The sequence below is a fragment of the Plectropomus leopardus genome, chromosome 21 (genome assembly GCF_008729295.1).
Source record: "Plectropomus leopardus isolate mb chromosome 21, YSFRI_Pleo_2.0, whole genome shotgun sequence".
NCBI classification, from domain to species: Eukaryota; Metazoa; Chordata; class Actinopteri; order Perciformes; family Serranidae; genus Plectropomus; species Plectropomus leopardus.
In genome coordinates this window covers 25,092,971-25,114,885 of record NC_056483.1, presented here as the reverse complement: position 1 = coordinate 25,114,885, position 21,915 = coordinate 25,092,971, and the positions used below count along the sequence as shown (strand labels likewise).

General features: G+C 40.2%; 1 protein-coding gene across 1 annotated transcript in view; it reads right to left on the bottom strand.

Moving 5' to 3' along the window:
- The window catches only part of rsu1 (Ras suppressor protein 1), a 44,648-nt gene that overhangs the window by 6,776 nt on the left and 15,957 nt on the right, over nt 1-21,915 (bottom strand). The window contains exons 6-8 of the mRNA XM_042510622.1: nt 19,740-19,822; nt 17,660-17,774; nt 17,028-17,160 (exon numbers count right to left, since the gene is read on the bottom strand). Coding sequence (XP_042366556.1) covers nt 17,028-17,160; nt 17,660-17,774; nt 19,740-19,822 — 331 coding nt within the window. The remainder of the gene's footprint in view (nt 1-17,027; nt 17,161-17,659; nt 17,775-19,739; nt 19,823-21,915) is intronic.

Genomic DNA, 21,915 nt, shown 5'->3' with positions numbered 1-21,915 from the left:
AGGATAATAACAGAAATACTTATTCCAATAATGAAAGACATGAACAGGGAGAGACTAAACCAAACAGTCTCCTGTAAACACAGCAGACAGCTTTGACGGTCAGGCTAGCTTCACCTCAGAGAGGCTTTTTTAAGGCCATGACACACTAAGCCGACAACAGAAAACTAGCGGCGACGGCACTGCTTTGTTGCCTCATGTTGCCGTGACTCAGCCAAAAAATTTTCCTATGAACGCGGCAAACCGACAGCCAACCAGCAAGTACATTCTGCGCCTGCATGAAAGGCGATACCCCAGCAGGCAGCTGCTGCTTCTAACAGTCATTCAAAAAGGGAAACCAAAGGACCGCCATGTAACTAGTTAGCCAGTTAGCATATTAACAACACATTTTAATGTTGAAAGATTAAAGCATATTCACTGAGCGCCAGTGAACAACAACACAACCAATCAGGAAACATTTCTGTTAAGAGCTCAAAGGTTTAAGAAATCTATCTTTACTCATATACCAAATTTGTTTTGACTTCCCTCCTTGACTTCAACGGTTTATTTTTTATTCCTCACTATTGTTTCTCTTCTTGTGCACTGAGCTTCATTGACAGATAGGCTCCATGGTTGCTGACACTGCTGCTTCAACATGCTGAATCAGTCGAAAAAATTGGAGACAAGGACCATCAATGTAGGACACACAGCAATGACGAGGGCCTTGGGCGCTCACCATTGGCCCAATGTGACTGGCTGACCATCGGAGACAGATGGTTAGATGGAGAAGTCTGGAGATCCCAGTGCTTTTTTTTATAAAGCACTCCATAGGCTTTGGAGGTATGAAAATGGGCTGGGCAAATAATCGAAAATCATTCTGATATTCAGAACTCTAACAAGCGTAATCTTGCCCATGTCGATTATTTTGGTTGTTTAAAAATCCTGTTAATACTTTCCCCACCAGGGTCCCCAATTGTCACGCATCTGACATGAGTCTAATGCTTTTAGGCTCTGTCTCAAGCTCTCACGACACCGAGGAAATGTCACGCCAAAACACTGCGACAGCAGAGTTGTTGAGTGAACAACTTTGACTCTAGAATACAGCCGTGCTTCCATAGCGTTTCATTATCGCGGATCAAACAGCTGATCAACTGACAGCCCTGCGTGGTTAGAGTGAGACAGACAATCAGAGCCGAATGATTCAAACAGCCAAATATTAAGCAGTGGAAAGTGACTTCTTTAGACTTCCACCAACTACTCTGTTTTTGTTTCAGGTTCAGTCAGACTTTGGATGAACTTTTTTAGAAACACCAGGGCGAATCGCTCATATATAAAGGATATATATATATGGTCAAATGAAACCGCAAATAATGTGGGCAAAAAACAAACCAAAAAAATTAATAAATAAAAAACAAAATAATCCTTCATTAATTGTAAGTAAGGTAAAATGTTCAACTAATCGTGATATTGATTGTAGGTATAATCGTCCAGCCCTATTATGAGGTATCCTTGTTTCCTCCAATCAGTGCATTGGCCAAGTATCGCACCTTGTCAAAATAGGTGGGAAATGCACATACTAGGGTGTATTCATTTTTCATAGAAAAATATACAAACCATTTGTGAGCCTGCATCAATTAAAGACACAACTTCAGCTCCGTTGTAATGGAGATGCAAATTCCTGCCACACTGGGCTGAAGCGCTGAATTTTGGCAGTTGAATCGATAGAGTGCATTCAGTAATTTTACACCTATCATTATTGTAGTATGACATGCGTTTGTTTCCATTATTGCTGTGCATCCCTCCCCCTCCCCCTCTCTCCCTCTCTCTCGTTCTCTTTTCTTTTTTGTCATTATTTTAATTCAATTGTTATTTACAACATCTATTGCACGTCTGTCCGTCCTGGTGGAGGGATCCCTCATCATCCTCTGCCGCTCTTCCTGAGGTTTCCTTCCATTTTTTCCCCCCTGTTTCAGGGGTTCTTTTTCTGAAGTTTTTCCTCTAAGGGCAGAAGGATGTCGTATGCTGTAAAGCCCTCTGAGGCAAACTGTGTTTTGCGATAACGGGCTTTATAAATACAATCTACTTGACTTGAAATTGATAGTCAATGATCTGTTTTGTTTTTTTTTTCATATAAAATTTTCAAGTTTGAACGAGCTCTGCAGGATGTCCAGTGTGACAGGGGCATTCATATAATATAGTAAACAAGCTAACCGCACTAACAACTGATCGCAAATATGTCACATTTTTTGCAGACACTAGATATCAAACAAAAGCCATACACTATGTTGTATTAAGTTGCTGTGAGCTGCAAATTCAGCACTCTGTCCGCTCTCTCTTTCTCTCTGTGCTGCTGCCTGTGTGTCCGCAGGTGCTTGTACCAAAAAGTGGCGTTTAAGTCAAGAGCGCTCACTCCCCAGCAAAATCTGCTGACAAATTGCTTGACTTGAAGCAATCTCATTCAACTGAGGGCTCTCTGAGTGATGATTCAAATCTCCGACTTTCAAGGGGCAGCCCTAAAAAATTCCAAGCCCGGAAGTGTCTGCTGCTTGATGAGAAAACCCATCTTAAATACATGTGATCTGAATGATGTCACCTTAGAAATGTTGAAATGATACATATGAAATGTACAAATGCTACGAATCTGTGGTTTGCATAAATGTACAATGCCAACATTTTCTTCTGGTGACTGGGCTGCAGTACTGTAAATAAGCTTATTTTATTTCCATTTTATTTAATTTGGTACACTCGTATGACAAGCTGATCAACTGTTTATACAGTGGGCTCAAAATGATCAAATTTAACCTTATTTACTATAGCTGGTTTTCAGCAGAGCAAGCTTGTCTCGCATTGTGTCTGTGCAGTGGATTCTGTCTTCATCCTGTAACACATGTATGTATTGTCATGTGCTGCTTCGTTGTACTTCTGAACTACTAACATGTACACAGACTGAGATGCGGAATAAGAGGGCTTCGGCTGATCTTCATCTCATCAAAAAATCTATGACACTTTCAAGACAAACAGAAGGCATTTAGTCCCACCGGTCGCTGCTTTCTTTTTTCTCTCTCTATGTGCTGAAGAGGCCAGAGCCCAGGAGAACATGGGATATCCAACCAGCCACAACCAACCAACACTCACAAACAACCGTGTGCATGCACGCGTGTGTGTGCGGGCACACACACACACACACACACACACACACACACACACACACACACAATGACAGAAAGTATTTCATTATGCTTTTATACCAGCAGTACAGAGCAATAACAGTTCTAGCTAAAGATCAACATAAAGATTTCCCATTTCTTTTAAGTTTGTGTGTGTGTGTGTGTGTGTGTGTGTGTAGCTCTGGTGATGAACTGTTAGGGCCAATTAAATGCAGAAGAAGAACGGTGAATGGATTCAGATTCCTAGTGATGTCTTTATGGAGCTCTGCTATTCCACACGGCTTAATTAATCAAGGCAAAGTTCTGTGTGCGTGTAAAGAGATTGAAAGTTGGTATTTTCTTTCCTTTATCGGAATCTGTATGTGTGTGTTACAAAGTTGAAAATATGTATGTGTGAGTGTGTGTGTGTGTGTGTGTGTGATGAATGTGCAGGGAGGCCAAAGGCCATTGATCTGATGGGGGGCCTTCCTCTCATAACCACTTCTTCTTCAGCAGAGCTGCCAAGCAATTTAGTAGCTTCCTTTACAGCCACAGAAACATTAGCAGTGAGGAGAAGAAGAAGCTGCAAAGATAAGGGAGGGAGAGCAGGGAGAGGGAGAAAAAGGCAGAGACAATGTATAGGAGAAGAGTGGGGTAGAAAAGGTCCTAATTAAGATTCATGACAAACAACTGGAGCTTTTAGCCAATGGAGGCAGAGATCTGTACCCTTATAATAAGTTAGTTACAATTCCTGCTGACTCACCAATACTCAGAGAGATGTGTGCATGTATATATGTGAGCTCTATTATATCAAAAAATACATTAAAATATAATATACTCTAACTTTGTTGACTGCATGCACAGACATGAGGTACAGTCCATATTTTTCTGCTTTGAGCACATTTGACCTCCACGTCTTTTCCTGACAATATGCTGAAGACGTCAACAGTCTAACACAGCCTGTGGGAGCAGCAGGTGTGCGTTGAGAAACCTGTTATTATTTCAGTTCCCATGTTAACTGGTCAGAGCAGCCACACTGCTGGCGAAGCAGTGCTGCTCAGCTGCGGCTCAGCTGCAGCTCAGCTGCAGCACATCTAGAAAAAGGAGTCTTGCCGTTTTTTTTCTGCATGACATGCGCAATTTTCAGCAAAAATAGTCAGAAAATTTATTGGGAGGGGGCTTCCCCCAAGAGGCTGTGTTTTTTATCTATCTAATTTATGTTTGATACTCTATTGCATCACTGCGGAATTTAAGGATATCTGACTTAATGGTTTCAGTAGTAGTATCAACAAAGGCACAGTGCCACACAACAAAAATGCATGCTGCTGAGAGTTTGATAACTTACCTATTTCATTACATTTTCTGCATGTTTCAGACCAAACCTCTAGGAAACTACTGGTAGTAGAGGTGAGCAAACTGACTTTACACAGACTTACAGGACAACAGCAACAGTAACCACAGAGGGTAGTTCATCCGCTCCCAACAGTGGGTGTCATGCATTTCCAACCAGCGCAAGGAGGCAGTTATGGATATAATAATCAATCAACCGCAGATTATTATTTGCTGATGTTTAATATATGTCTTTGGTGATGGATCATTATTCATGCTTTTGTGCCACTTGACAGTGACTGAATATTTGTCTGCTCATTATTCTGTAGTAGTGGATTGTTTGCACTGTAGTGGTCAATTAGATGACTTGTTTTGGGACATTACAGTAAAGAAAGTAGTCTCTTTGAGTGGAACTTTTTCAGGCACTGTTGGTGTATATAGCATTACTTCTCCACTTGAAACTTGTCATTTCAAAATGTAATGACAACGAACTAATTAAAAGGTGGCAGTGTAAATAACTAACATATGAATAATAGTAAGACATATTAAATATATTTTAATCTTATGGGACTAATACAAAAAAAGTTGGTGATTTTTTTTTTCAGGAATATCAGTTTCAAATGTCATTTAATAAAAAACCAACAAACAAACAGACAAACCTAAAAGCTCTGTTCTTTATTTGTAGTCCTATAATAAGTATAATCATAACACACTGGAGGTAAAAGCAGATATGTGGGGTAAACAAATGCCTTGTTCAGTGTCTTTTTTTTTTCGAGAAGTCCAGTGGGTTTAATCAGAGGCTGCTCCTCCTCCCTGTGTTCCAGAGCTGAGCAGAGCACCCAGTGCAGACAGGTGGGACAAGACAGAGGTTGCAATATGAGCCCTCCAACTGTAAGACCTCCTCACTGCAGGGCCTCATCTCTGTTAGGCATTAATGCGTGAATATAATTTGACAGCAACTGAGAGGGAGGGACTGCACACTGCATCCAGCAGAACTAATCAGGCCCAGCTGAGCAGAAATGGCTCAGAATGACATGAAATGAGAAGAAAAAGATAAATTGTGTTTGCATGTTGCTGGAGGATGATGTAAACGGCACAAAGATTGCAGCTATTCTATACAACATGTTGGGATTTTCTAGAATGATTTCATTACTTCTATGTGGCCGCTGGTTTCAGTCCATTTCAATACAGAGTGAAATTAGCTTTAAATCATTGAGAATTAAAGTGAGTAAAATGGTGCTAAAAACTTTCATGCGTATGAGAGCAAAATATGGGAGGACAGAAATAAATGTCACAAAGATATCTGCTGAAGCAGAGCTATCATTACTGACTATTGTCTCAATGGCCTGTATATGACTGGCTTATTTGAAACATGGATGTTGTAGGTTGGGGTGATGTCTTAATCAACAGGTTTATCTTTAATTAACCTCCATTGATAATATTAAATTCAACTAATTTAAGGCTTTTGTATTAAAAACATCTCCATCAACTAAGAATTGCTTTGACCAGGGCAACAGACTCCACCCACCACCTGGCAGTCACTCTATTGTTTTGAGGAATTTGGATATTTTATCTCAGAACTTGTAGCTCATTCTGATGAGGTGAGCGTTTGTCTGAAATAGTATGTCCTATGTACAAGCATCTCCTACACAGGAGACACAATCTCCTAAATGGGAGACAATATCTCCTACATAGGAGGAGATAATTAGGCTGTTTTGAGAGTGAGAAAGTGTTGCGGAATGAAGCGTTGAGTGCCCAAAGGACATTAAAGGTCCAGCCAAATGCTGCACAAACAAAAGGTTTCTCAGTTGACTATCTCCAAATGTCCACTGTTATACGTAATGGAATTGTGCAGAGGTGCTAGCAGGATTCTGTTTTATATGCACAAAACCCCCCACAAGCAATGTCTGGGTTTTCATGTGTGCACATACTCAGAAAGAGAAAGAGAGATCAATTCATATGTGTTTGCACTTCTGTTACTAATATCAAGAATACTAACACCACCATACAACTATAAAAAATTAAATAAATATATAAATGAAAAAAATAAAATAAAAATGAAAAAAGATGTAAACAGTCATCATTGCTGCTCTTATACAGTGGCAACTAGGCTGAGTGGTATCAAAATATTACGGTATGCCAAAGTATTTAGAAATCCTGAAGTATGTATTTTAATACCATCATAAATTGGCACTCCTCTTTCTATTAAACTCAATGCACGCACCACCAGAGCTCAGTCTCTGGTCTCTACTGGTGGAACAGGCAGCTGAGCTGAAAGACACAGTGACACCTAGTGGTAGAGGGAGAAGTTACAGGACTGTAAACAGCTGGCGGCCAGCAGGCAGAGAGAGAGTGTTGGGAATAACGGCATGTTTTTTACATCTAACTTGGTGAATATTGGTGAGTATTTACTTCAACCAAACCAAAGCCGGTGATTGTTGGAACAGTGGACTTATGAACTTGATTCTAAGTAACAGTAGCCAAGACAGGGGTATGGGTTATGTATAATTTTATTTCTGTTGAGATGATGAAGTGAATTTTATTGAGTATTAGTCTTTAATATTACTTTTTTTTTTTTTTAACATTTATGGTTTTTTGTGTGTATTTTTTGCCTGAAAAGTAAATCATTCATCATCTGAGGCAAGGGTTGGGGTGGGGTGTGTGTGCGGGTGGGCGTGGGTTAGCGACACACACATATACTATATATCCCAATGAAATTTCAGGAAGGTATAAAGGTGATAAAAATTATATATTAGCATGCCACACACACACACACACACACACACACGAATGATGAACTGGTGCAGGTAACTTATATTATTGTGGCATATTTATATGAAAACAGTGCATCTAAGGCATGTTTTTGTCATTTCATCATTAATGTAAATGCAACTGTGGTCAGTATCTCACAATCATTATCCTAATTCACAGTTTTAAGAAGCAACAAATAATATTCAGCTGAAAAATAACTCATCTCATTTTCAATCTTTGATCAGAATGGGGCTTTCAGTTTCAGAGAGGTTTGTAGACTGTTAATGATAAGACCTACTGAAGGTCCGTCGTGTTCAAACAGCTGCTTCATCTGGAATGGGATTAACTCACTTTTCTTTGTTACATTAAAGGCAAGGCTCACATTATATCTGGTTAAATTATGTAGTGGTAGGAATATTAAGGCAGGAACTTATACTCAACAACTACTCACTGAAGTGATCTCAAGAACACAGTATTCATGAAACAGAGGGGGAGGAAACTTTTTTTTACCCGAAATGCTGTGAAATGCAAGATGAGAGAGAGATATGGAAAGAGGGAGGGAGACAGGCAGAAATGAATAAAAGATGGTGTATTGTGAGGAAAGAGAGGGTTTCTCTCTACAGTATGTTAATGCGTCATGAGCTACATAGTCTGGCAGCTCTCCCTGTCAGGAGAACACGAGTGCTGATGAAACATGTATGACAGGCAACATATCCCTTCTCTCTCTCTCTTATACACACACATTATGATGGAGGAGGATGCTAGTATTTTAGTATTTAGACAAATATATGTTTAGGCCACCTCTTCCTTTTTTCCTTCCTACTGTGATCTGGTTCCTTTCTCAGCTTGGCATGAAATCATGCTGTCTTAATTGAGTTTTTAATCTAAAAATAACATAACATAAATAACATATGACCAATCAGTGACTTTGCAGTCTGAATTTAATGTTCAAGGTGAGAGATTATATAGGGATACACGATATTGGATTTTTTTCCAATATCCGATATGCAGTTATGTAATGACTCATTTGGCCAATAACCAATACTGTAATCGTTATATCCACTTTTTTCCCCAACCCAGTTTTGGTGATCATCAAGTCTCCTCTGTAGTGGAATTATCATCATATTCTACATACTCTTCTCATGATGGCCCACCAGCAGATGGAGATATAAAATACAATGCTTTTCACTATATGTAATATTGATTCATTGTGCAAAATACGAGAAAAATACTTCCACTTAGGGTTGATGTTCTGTACATGTTCATTTTGTCAAAAAAAAAAAAACAACAACAAAAAAAAGGTTTGTGATTTCAGCAGAAATTAGGATGTTGGACATTTCTAATATTTCATTTTAAAGCTAATATCTGGTGAAATTTATAATTTAATAATAGTAATCATGGTCTTGTTTCCACAAGATACAACTAAGGCCTTTTGGGACTTTAGATGTTCCCATATAGATATATTATATCAACCATCAAATCCATCTCATTTTATCAGAACACACAGGCCTATAGTACATGAAATAGCAGTTTATATGTTGACTGTAAGTTGTTTTGTCATATTATTAAATGATTTATTGAATTACCTATGACTTGATATGTGAATCAGTTGTGTTGTGTATTGTGAATAATACAGAACTAAAGGAACTTAAGAAAATGCATACTGAATTTTCATCTCATTATTGATCTAAAAGTAAACTGAGAATATTTTCACATAGAGTTTATATTCTACAGTCGGAGCTGGATGTGTTTAAAAAATGTCCTCTCTGGAGAAAATGTGGCTGCCTATGGTTCCACCATCCCTTGGCTAGACATCTTTCTTGTCCAGCACCTTCTCATCCCATTGCAGTGGACCACTGCATCTACATATTATGCTCTAGTAGGGCTGGGCGATAAATCGATTTTAGCGATTAGTTGAATTTGTGGTTCATGACGATTTTTAATGAATGAAAATCTCGATTTTCGCCTTTGCCATACAGCCCCAAAAAAAAACAGTCTGATCATTCATTTGGAACTGGTTTCAGTTTTGCGGCATCAGATCTCGAACAAACCACAGTTTCCGCTGCAAAGTTTATTTAAAGGCTGTTGCAACTAAAGGCAGCTGCACGACCTCTTTGTCTCAACATCTCAAACAGAGGCAGCCCGAGGAGGAAAAGGTGTCTCACTTAGATGCACAAAACCGCAAACAGCCGGTAAAAAGCAGCCAGCATTAGTGGAGGCATTTTCCCGCTGTGCCCCGTATTACAGGACAGCAACCCGCTGCAAATCTGCAGTGTTTCCTTACAATGTTAACAAGACTAGAGGCCACGCATTCCTGTCTGAACCAAAGTAACTGAGCCCAAGTGATTAATGTGACTATTTTCAAAGACTGACAAAAAGTGGGCCTAATAAAAACAAACAAATAGATCCATCAGAGCAGACTGAGAGCAGCGCAGTGACTGACCTCTCATCCAGCTGCTCTCTGCTGCTCTCCTTGTTATCAGGGGCAGATTTAGAGATTTGGGGGCCTGGTGCCCCAGCCTGACTGCCTTGCTTTGATTTCAGCCATTCTCTAATTTGGAGTGATGGTGGGCTGTTGGCAGCTGTAGAACAAGTTATGCTGTTCTCTAAACCCTCAGTGTAACTAATATAGACGAGTGCAGGTGATGTAGAAACACTGAAAGCTGTTAATGATACAGTCGCATTGCATATTGCTAACGATATGACACAAATGAATATATTTCGTGAAATTACTGCAGCCTTCAGTGTTAAAGACATGTGCAACTTGCACTTTAACCCCAAAAGGGAAATTAATTTTTACTGCTAAAATCAAAATCAAAACTTGTTTTGAGTAATTTCTTTGTCATTTGTAGTTTGTTTTAAAAAAGAAAAAAAAATTGATTAAAACTGTAAATCGGGTTTGGTGTGAAAAAAATCGGAGATTTTACTTTTAGGCTAGATCGCCCAGCCCTAAGCTCTAGGTATCCTTCTGAATATGCTGTTTACATTCTGGGATGCTACTACTGTGATGTCAACACAAGCACATGGTGGGATTAAGCTGCATGTTGGTATGTTCAGACAACCCACCAGAAGTGAGGTGAATATGGCCAAGAAGAGAAAACTTCTCTGAGTAGGAAATGAAAACACCTGAAATTCCAGGTGAGATTTAACTAACTGGTTCTGACTGTCAGTCTGAAAAGTTTCAGCAAAGGAACCCGAAATTACATAGTATGGAAAGAAATCAGTATTATGGGTCATATAGACATTATGGAATATTTTAGCTGTGGTCCTGCTTACTTAAAGGAACACACTCTGGACATTACTGTCTCCTTTTATTCCTGAAAGTTTTGATGTGTGTGAGGCTAGCTGGTGTTTTTGACTACATAGCGATCAGTGTGAGGCCGCTGCTTCCACCTCCTGCTCCCACAGTGTCAACTTCTGTTTCTTCTCATGTTCTCAATACAAATTCTGCTGACAGCTCTCAGCAGGCTCTCATCACAGCATTAACACATAACAGTAACCAAAAAAAACATCTGTCCACAGATGATTTACTAAATAACCTCAACACTACATGTAACGCCATACTTGATTCAATAGCAGTGGAAAAAATCAGGAGAGTCAAACAATCTCAGAGCACACCTCCACTGAATACCAACAGCAGAGAGATAAAGGGAAAATGCAGACAAGCAGAACGGACATGAGAAAAGGACACTCTGCTGGTGTCATCTGGAATTCTCAAAGAACTAATGTCCACTTATCCAAAAGCAGTAAAAGAAGTCAGTCATCTTATTTCTCAAACAGCAAGCTCACAGAAAGCTTACTGCCAAACTAAAGCCTTCATCATGCCCTCAGGCTACACCTGACAGATTTTTAACTGTGTGATCCCATTACCTGATCCACTGTAACCATAAATCAGCTGATTAGGGTTACACTGACACCTTTGATGAGTGTTGTTCAACAGAAATATTGTTTTTTCAACAGAAAAAAATGTTGAAAACTCAAAAGAAAAACTCCAAGGCACTCTCTTCAAAATGTTAAAATGCCTTTATTTTCACGACATGGTCGTGTGGGACCTAAAAAACACTCAAAACATTTTGCCAATGAGCCTCCGTCAGGGATTCAAACAGATCTCGAGGAACAAAATGCCCTTAATAAATGCCGTCCACCAATAGGAATCTTACACCTAAACCTGGAGGGCGCGGCCTAGAAGGAGTGTAGGTGTATACAAATTTCAATAGATAGCAACATTTAGGCCCATATCAGCAAAAGATATAGACCAAATCAAAATGTTTATTTAGGGTGTTTTCATAAATACAATCTGACACTGTACTCTAAAATGACAGCTTTTGTTCAAAGAAACAGAGCATTCTGTTTCTCAGTGAATTAACTAATTAAGGGTTTGGTTAAAACCGTCATATTACTTCACAATACAACAGAGTTACAGGTCTACTGCTGCCTCTCTCAGCTATTGTGTGAGGCAAAGTACTGAAAATATTTAAATATAGTGTATATTGGTATTGATTATTTTAGGTGTCTAAAATTCGTTTAGCTGCAGCCCCATCCACATCAGGACATTGTTTATCTTCCGGGCCAACAGAATCAGTTTATCAAAGATGTTAGCAAAGCAATACAGGACATAAAGTAAGCACAGCAGAAATGTCAGGTTGGATCACCATGTTTAACCATGTTACAGCTGAAAATGACAACAGGAATAAACAAGTCTACTGACTTCACAGATTTCTACAGTTTAAAGCAGTTGCCAGTTTTCTACCCAAAAGTACCTGTTGTAATTCACCCAGTGTCCCAGTGATTTGGTCTACATCTGCCTATACAAGTATTGGAAAATTTCAAACAATAACCACCCTGAAAATAAACACAGTTGTTGATCAATGATGTCAAACATAATGACTGTTTGTCATCATTTCTATTGTTAAGACCAATGACCTACCAAACGCTGTCACTTGCCACAACCTTTCCTTTTCATGTTTTTGTCATTCTTGATATAAAATTAAAATCCCTGTGGGCACCTTGTTTTATCATATTGTGATTTTTTTGTTTTTCTTTCATTTCACAGTAGTGCACTCTAAAGGTGCACACTGCGCAGGTTTACCAGCCTTTGCTGCTCAGAGCAGAGTTTAGAAGACAACTCTGGCTATCAGAGTATGACTTCATGCACCCTCTCCACTAATATCCCATTTAATGGACATCTCACTGTTTCGAGGCATTCTAGTTATCAGCTGACCCTGACCTCTGTCCTCCCTGTGGACGAGTCAGGACAAAATACAATTTCACTACCAAGACGAAGAGCAGAGCGCACGATTATTACTGCTCTCACACACAAGATACATCCCACCAAATTAGAAAGAAAATGCATGGGCAGACAGCTGTGTGTGTGTGTGTGTGTATGTGTGTGTATATATACGTGTGTGTGTGTGTGTGTGTGTGTGCGCATGTGTGTGTGTTCTGTGTGTGTTTTCACAGTGTTGGAAGATGAAGGACATTTAGTCAGGTGTGAATGAAACCGTGAAGACACAGAGAAGATCTCTTTGGGAGATTGTTCAACACCTGTCTGAGGACAGGCTGCTGCTTGCTCTGTGTGTGTGTGTGTGTGTGTGTGTGTGTGTGTGTGTGTGTGTGTATGTGTGTGTGTGTGTGTGTGTGTGTATGTGTGTGTGTGTGTGTGTGTGTGTGTGTGTGTGTGTGTGTGCGCGTCTTCTCTTTCACTGTTGCACTTCTTCACATGCACTCATACATCTTTCTCACCCTCACAGTCTGTTCATACAATGTGTGACAGACTGAGGGGGGTCTGCAGTAGGATGACCATCAAAATGGGAAGAACACACTGAAAATAGCCATGAGTGGAGGTAGTCATGTCCAAGTGCTGAGAACTGTCTCTTCCTTGTTTTTCATCACTCCAACAGTAAATGATAGAAACTGTGCTATTGGTAACCCTCAGTGGTTTGACTTCTGAACCGGCTACAGTGATGAAGTAAAATCCCGAACTCCTAACAGCACTGTTAGTTTCAAAGTGAGGTGCTCTACATCCTGAGGGTGGAGCTCATGTTGCACATGCACAGGTAAGATTCTAATAAATTCTCCAAACATACTACATATAATTAACTTAAGTCAAATCTGCATTGTCTCTATAGTAACAGGCACTGCTTTCCATCTCTCTGACCCAGTATGTCCATCTATTACATATTCTTTATATTACTATATTTGCTTCAGGTAACAACCAAGTGAAACTTCTCCTATGTACCAAGCGTGTAGGAGAACTACAGGGACCGCCATGAAAACAGCAATGGCACAATAAAGCACTGTTCTCCTGTTTCTCCATTCTGGGCTACTATGGAACAACATGATATACTGTGTGGAAGAAGACCAGTTCCCTATGTATATAAACAGCTCATTCTAAAGTGTTATTTATACTTTTGCATCAAATATACCCTGTAGGCTCTGCATAGACACGCACCCTACATCGTACTTCACGACACACCATACGTTCCCTACATCATACCCTATGTATCCTTCATCTTAGCTGATGATGTACCCAATAAAGTACCCTACATCATACCTTTTATCATATCCTACATGCTACCCTAGGTCATACCCTACATCATGCCTATTGGTACCATATGCCATACCCTAAGTATCCTTTGTCATATTGTATGTCATACCCTACATCATACACTGCGTTGTATTCCACATGTGTCATCATACACAATGTCATACTATACTTCGTACCACACGTCATACCCTACGACATACCCTACGTCCTACTCTTTGTATCCTTTGTTGCACTGTACATTGTATCATACGTCGCACCTTAGGTCGTACCCTTCATATCCTATGTCGTACCCTACGTCGTACACAAGTCTTACTCTATGTCTTACCCTACGTATCCTATAATATAGTCTGGCAACAAGTGTTGCAGCGACACAGACCTGTTTATTTTTGTAAGCTGAAAACCATTTCCCACAGTGGACACAAAACTTGTATTTACTTTTATTTCACAGATGAGACACAATAAATTGCAAAGACAATAAAGCCCCCTCCATGTGTGATTTATCCTGGTTTCACAAGATCAGAGAAAATCTCAGCTAGCTTCTAGGCTAATTTATGCCATGTAAAATGCCACTGGCTTATGCCCCAGCCACCAGAGGACAGACTTACAAGAACGTTTTGGTGTGTGTCCATAAGTGCATTGATGAGCATGATAGCTAAATTATGCACGTGTTGCTTCTCTGACTCTGACTTGAACAGTGATGGATCACACAGATAGAGAGGCAGTCAGTGCATGACACAGAGCAGCTGAGCTCTCCATCATCCAGCCTGACACACACAGGTGACTGCTACATTTGATCTGCTTGTCACTCAATGTAATGCATTGTCTTTTATTCCAAAATGCTCACTGGACCTTCCTGGCTAGCAGCACAGGATTATAACCCAGTAGTTCCAATGGTAAAAAAGGAGAGAGATGACAAGTGTCATGTTTGATGGTTAGTGTCCTGTTCCTAAGTGGTTCAAGTAAGTGGATTTAACTGGGCTGCCTTTCACTGATTCACATATCAAGTCATAGGTCATTTTGATCTGTCCCTGCTTATGAGTGTGAGTGTGTGTGTGTGTGTGTGTGTGTGTGTGTGTGTGTGTGTGTGTGTGTGTGTCTGTGTGTGTGTGTGTGTGTATGAATGACCTGTTACTTTGTACCTGCTTAGACATGTATACCTTTAAAGAAAATTTGACTTGTGCCAAAGAAGCTCAGTGATCCCTCAACCTTTTCCTCTCGTGCCACCAACAGGAAACAGTTTCAGCTGAATACAAGCCATCAAATCCTGTCCATGATCTCCACACAATAAACCCTTTTATTTTGCAAAAAAGATGGGCTTGAACAACACCCAGAGTTGAAAGTAATGAATGTATGTGTGTTTGCGGCAAGTATCTGTGAGAGCAGCAGTTTTTAATGTAGCCACGGAGCTGTCAGTGATTGGCTGCAACATAGATCTCTTTGCAGATGCTGCAATAACTCGTATCGGTTGTACAGTTCTGTGTGGAAAGACGCACACACAGATAGAACACCGACTCCCACACATCGCTCAAACAAGTATGCAAACATAATATGGAACAGGATATGGTGGAGATGGTCCTCCTGTCTCACTCACACACAGTCACACAGTGCAGGGATCAGTTCCAGAGCCTGCCTCGGAGCAGCAGTCTGAGGCATTCACACAGAGGATTTGCAGCATCTCCTTCTGCCTGGAACAAAGAATTCATGGCAGCCCTCTGCCTCACACTGCAACCTCCACCAGAGACAGGACCGCTAACGTGCAGTTTCCTGTGCTCACACATACAAATGTGCACATTTAACATCCTATCAGATTATCAGATTATTTGATTAGCTTTGGACACAGATCCTGGGAACCTCCACTGCCTACTGACATGTTTTTAAGGTTAAAAATAGCTTTTTTTATAATCTGCAGATGTTTTGTTCCTTCCTTTCTATTTTATATTAGTTTAGCAGACAACTCTCCAGTCACTTTTGCAGGAATAACACAAAGCAAAAATGAGTTTTGTGTTCAACACACCTTAAGAATTGCCACTGGCGGAAAGTTTTATTGTGAAAGGGCAACAGAATGCAGTATGTATGCATTAGCAAACAGTTCACTGTCACTCTGAGTGGAGTGATGAGAAAACTGAGGTTTCTACCAATCATTTTGCCTGGCTGTTAACACAGATCAGTAGTTATCTCTTTGTTCATTGTAGTGATAAAATTATTTCATTCTGAATAAAAGGGCCAATCAACCTTTTGAGGGCTGATAGTGGATCAAATGTCAAGTCGGCAACTTATGTTATAAAAATAAAAAAATAAAAGTTGTTTTTCCGACATGAGATGCTGTTCATGTCAGTTTTCCCAGTGGGGATTACATCATTCTGATTATTTCAACATCACATGAACGTAGCATTAAAAATGGTATGAGCCTTTTTTGGGGCCACATGGAAGTACCTCCCTGAGGCAGGGACTTGTTTTGCCCCCATAAAAATACTCATAACTTGTCCTACAGAGCTGTTCTTGTGGTGGAGACAAGCACCAACAGGCAAAACCCCGTAAAACTGCCCGAGCTCCTGCAGTCTTACCCCTAATTTCCACCAGATCCGTGTGCGGTCCAGCTCTGATCCGTCTGGGCAGACGGAACAAACAGATTACACTCTAGTCTATGTGTTAATTTCCACTCGCTGTGTTGCGGATTGTCTCCGTCCCAGCTCTGGTAGTCCAGGCGCGACACAACATTAAAAAGTCTGGTTAATTTTCAGAATAAAAAACTCAGTGTTTACGTCTGATTGTATTTCATTTAATTACATCAACAAAACTTCACAATGGGTGGTTCCAGGCCTGGAGTCAACAGGTCAGAGACTTTTTGAGGTCACTACCGACAACACAGACGAAGAGAAGCTAATTACTCAGGTGGAAAACCACAGAATTATTCATGACACCACACATCCTGTTTTATAGGGATAACCATAGAAAGGGAATGGCATGGAACAACTTATTGGGAGTTATGGGAGTGAATGGAGTTATTACTTCTTCTGTACTGATATAATGCACATGATTCTGTAATTACCGCAGGAATTCCTCAGTCAGCTGATCAAGCAGTGCTGCGCCATGCCAGACTCAAACTGCAAACGGTGGGAATTGACGGATGAGGGAGCACAGAGCAAAACCGCAGCGGAGCCTTAACGCACATGCAAGCGGTGGAAATCCTGGGTTAGCGGCCTTATGACAGCCTGTGACAGTCCACTGTTTGCTGTCAGTGTGTGAGTGTGTGTGTGCATGTGTGTGTGAGTACTTACTACTTGTAGGTCTCTGAGCGAACATATTCAAAAACATGGGAGACGCCCAGCTGGAACTGGTCTGCAATGGGAGTGACCCAGGGATTATTCTCTGCTTTAAAAACCTGTTTAGGACCAGTCAGATCCAGATTACCTGCAGATGGACAGACAAACAACTGGTTATACTCATCACCTGTTCAAATGAAAAAGACTGTCCTGTTGACATTCATAGTCTCTGATGAGGCTCATGGGTCAGTAGTAAAGAGCTGTTAGTGTCTTGTGCACAGGGACATATTTAAAATTTTCCCCAATTTCTCCACATTCTAATCTGATGATTATTGCACATTATCCTTATAGCACAAAAGCGTGCCAGCTTTGAATTTCACTATGTTAAAAATATGTTCGACAGAAAGATCTTTGAGCATTGAAATTTGAACCAACACAGTTCATCATTTTTAACTTGTGCAGATATTCAAACACCACTGCTGCAAAACCAACAGCCTGAGTGATATCCTGGGTTTAACACAGATTGGCTAGGTGTTTTAGATTTTAACTGACTTTGTATATACAGTGTGTGTGTGTGTGTATGTGTGTGTGTGTGCGTGTGTGTGTGTGTGTGTGTGTGTGTGTGTGTGTGTTTATGTGGTCAGTACCAAGTTCAGGGGGCAGCACAGTCAGTCTGTTGCCCTGGATGTGAAGCTCTTTGAGTTGAGCCAACTCCCCAATCTCCTTAGGCAGCGAGATCAGATCATTATCCCTCAGACTCAACTGGACAAAATAGAAGAAAAACAGGACAAACTCATTTAACACGCACTGTCTGACACTAACGTACAAACAAAAGCATCATAAATTTGTTCAAAGCACAAAGACTACTATTTTACAATATAAAAAACTTCCTCCTACAAGTAGCGCATACTGAGCATGCCTGAGCATGTGCGTGCATACCAGCTCCACTTGTGCAGCATAGGATTAGATAAATGAGATTTGGATTGTACAACAAGTTGTGTGAGAGTTTATAAAGAGATTTTTTGATATGGTTTTGCAGTTTCACAAGGTCCTAAGTGACTTCACTTCTTGCAGAATGTTTGGTTTTTTTGGATTCTCCATTCACTATGGAGGCATGTGAGAAAGTTTTCTTTATAAATTTAAGGTAATACGCACTGATATACAAATGGTTATTTTTCAGGTGTTGTATTCATTTGAAAAAGTATTTCATCAAAATAAAGAGAGTCCTCAAATAAAACTAGGTCGTACTGCAGGAGAAAAAGCAATACTTTTGAAACTGGTGCTAACTTAGTAGAGAAAATGGAGAAAAATGACAATGGCAGTGGCTTCTGCTCAAAAGGTAGAAAACCTTAATCTACCAGAACAAATCAACACTCCTGCTGGTGGGTGACGTAATGTGACCTTGTCCGTTCGACACAATGGCAGCAGGCCATATCTTGTATTACAGATAAAAATAAGCTAAAACATGTTTTTGAAAACATTTGAGGGAAGAAATAGGCAAGGCAGTAACACCATTTTGCTTTATATTTGATCACTACTGTTTTTCTGTTTTGTTTTGGGGTTTTTTTCAACTTCCGTTTTCACTGTGCAGGAAGCAGTATGGCGCCCACTTCCTGTTCAAAAACTCTTGTCGTTACAATAAAATGGGGCATTAAAATATGTTTTCTGACAACATTTTAGAGGACAAATAGGCAGTGCAGTTACATGGTACTGATATATTTTCAATCAGCACTTCCCAGTTTTACTGTTGGATTGGAATTCAATCTGACTTTAAGAGACAGAGAGAGGGGTGGGTGTGTCTTTTGATCCAGATGTTTACTTTACATGTCCACAGTAGTGGTGGCATGGTTGGCCAGCCCCTTCTCATTTAGAACTCGAAAATTACGCCACTTTGACAGTGCTTTAGGTGTAAGAATGCAATGCAGGACGGCTTCAGGTTGAACCGCTGCTGGTAACAACATAATTTAGGGAGTGCAAGGTGCCTACAGAGCGGGAGGGAAGAGCAGTGGATAGGTCCAACAAACCCCGGACTTTCATGCGGGAGTCTGGTGTAAGCTTCTGGACTGTATGTGATGTTTTTTCTACACCTTGCCATGTGCCTCCTTCCTCTAACCCTAACCAACTGCGGCAGCATGTGCGTCCCAGTATTGGTTGCCATGTGCTTTTGTTGCCTAACATAACCACGTGCAGCATCATCCCATCATGTGCTTGTGTTGGTATCATGGTAGTGGCATCCCAGAACGTCAACAGCAGATGCAGAATGATACCTAGAGTGTAATATGTAGACACGGAAGTCCACTGACAAAGTGACAAAACGTGACGGCTTGGGATGAGAACATGTAGGGTTGGTCGGCAATAGCAAAATGCGGAAGAACAACCTGTAGTTCACGCAACAGCCCCAAGAGCTTGCAATACTCTGCCAAATAACACAAATTACATCACTTCGGCACTGATTAGATGGAAGGAGGTTTACCACAGTTCATCCACATGTACCACTCACACTGTTGTGATACAAAGCTGGTTGAAAGTCGGCAAAGTATCTCTTAAGGTCTCTTGCTTCCCATACGTCATGATTAATTCACCATTGCACACTGTGTTAACTACAGATAAACTGCTGTAAATAAGAAATTAGCATATACTCTTTCCTGCTCTCCATGTGATTGTAACTCATGTACACAGTGCTGACTGACTTGATTCACTTTGTCCGTTGTGTTGACATTAACTTACTATTTGCAGCTTGGTCAGCTTCCCAATGTCAGCAGGCAGGGCCTCGAAGTCATTGTCACTCAGATAGAGCGCACGAAGAGTGGCTGCAAAACAAGCATTTCTGTTAGTCTTGTCTGTGTGTGTGTGTGTGTGTGTGTGTGTGTGTGTGTAAAGGTCCTAACAGACTGGAATCTGATCAATAGCAGCAGTCAGGCTTGATTAATAATACTGCCTCACATACTGGACAGAATCAATCTACACAGACCTTCTGCTTGTCTAGCAAGACTACAGACCCAGCAAGACAGCTCTGTGGTGACAAAAGGCTCAGCCCCTTCTGAGGGAAAAAGGATTTCACAAAGAGGAGCTGACAACGTTGTCTCATACAACTGTTACAACATGGAGCCAGAGAGCTGCTTCCGCTGTACAATCCTATTCATCTTTTAATGTGAAATCCATAGTACAGTGTACATGACTAATGCAGCCTGAGGCCATGCTCCTCTCCTCCTGCTCCCAGCACTGTGACCCCCTCACCTCTCTCACCACCTGAGTCAAACTAAAAACATTATTTGCCAGCCTAAGATCAGTGGCCACAGTAGAAACCAAAATATTCAAGTTGTGATCATTTCAAACATCCTCTTCAGCACAACCACTACAGATTACAAAGTACAGAGAAACGATCCATGAAAGGTGTTATTCACAATTTGTTCTGTCTTTAACACTTTTAAACCTGGAGCAATATAACTTTTCTTGTGCTGCAATTACACACCTTTTACAAGTATTTAAACCTTCTAACCCCAAGCACATTGGTTTGATTTCTTCAAAAAAAAAAAAATGAGACAAAAGGCAAAGAGCAACTTGGCAAGAAAGGTCTCCTCCTCTGCTCCTGTCATCTATGGGGTCCTTCAGGGTTCCATCCTGGGTCCATTTCTATTCTGCCTCTACACTTTTTGACAAACATTAGAAAGAACTACATTTCTTCTCCTGGCGCTTCTACGCAGATAATTTACAACATTACCTGCCACCAAAATCTAGGGACTCCCTACATCCTCATCTGGACTGGTCTGGAGGAAAGGCTGAATGACAAATGATTTCCTCCAACTCGACAGTAACATACTGAAGTAATTATCTGGACCATATAAATCCAGAATTCTTTTCGTCACTTAACTAGGACACCATATATGTGAAGTTAAATGCAACAACAAGGTATATCTGATTCTGAACTCTGTATATATAAAAAAGATAAAAATAAAAAATCAGATCTTTTGTTAAAAAAGTTAGTACCAGTTAACACTTTGAAACATAAGCGGCCTGGCTTTATTTCTTTTAAAGAAAAATGGAAAGAAGGCAAAAATAGCAAGATACATAAAAGAAAAGTAAAAGAATAAAAAAGGGAAATTACTGAAAAAAAACATTTTTTTTACATTCTGTAGCCTAATTTGAAATATATAATCCTAAAAAATATCCTTTCCTCAGTTATTTGATTTCTTTTTGTACAGCTAATTTTCAGGGCATTTTTTTGTAACCTTTGACAGATTGGGGTTTTTTTTTTGCAATTTAAGAGACATTTCACGCAAAGCTTTTCCCTCATGTTTTTTCTAAAGAAATCAAACAAATTTGCCCACATTTCAAAGGTTTAAATACCTGTGCAAAGCATCTGAATGCAGCACAAATGTCGATCCAGGTTTCAAAAGGCCATTTTCAAACTCAAGCCAATTTTGTTGTTTCTTTGTTTTGAAAAAGTAATTCATGTCTTCATTATGTCAAGACTGGACTGCTGCAATTCCCTTTTTTCGGCATTCACTATTCCTTATTAACTTGCTTACAGATGGCCCAAAATGCAGCTGCAACAATTTTTATTGGTAGTAAAAACTGTGAGTACATCACCCAGGAACTGACCTTTTTCAATGGTTTCATGTTTAATTCAGAATGCTAATCGCTTTCAGTGGTCAGTTAGGCCCCATCACTGGCACTCTCCCACTAGGTCTCTTAAATCTGGCAACTAATCTCTCTTGTATGCCCCTTGATCACGTCTTAAACTATAAGGTAAAGAGCCTTTGGGGTTGCTGCTCCACAGCTGTGGAACCAGTTGCCATTTGATATGAGAATGCTCGCTCTCTGTTTCTAAGTCAAGGCTAAAGACACACTTTATTCTCTGATCATTTTTACCGACTAAGAGAGAGAGAGAGAGGGAGAGAGA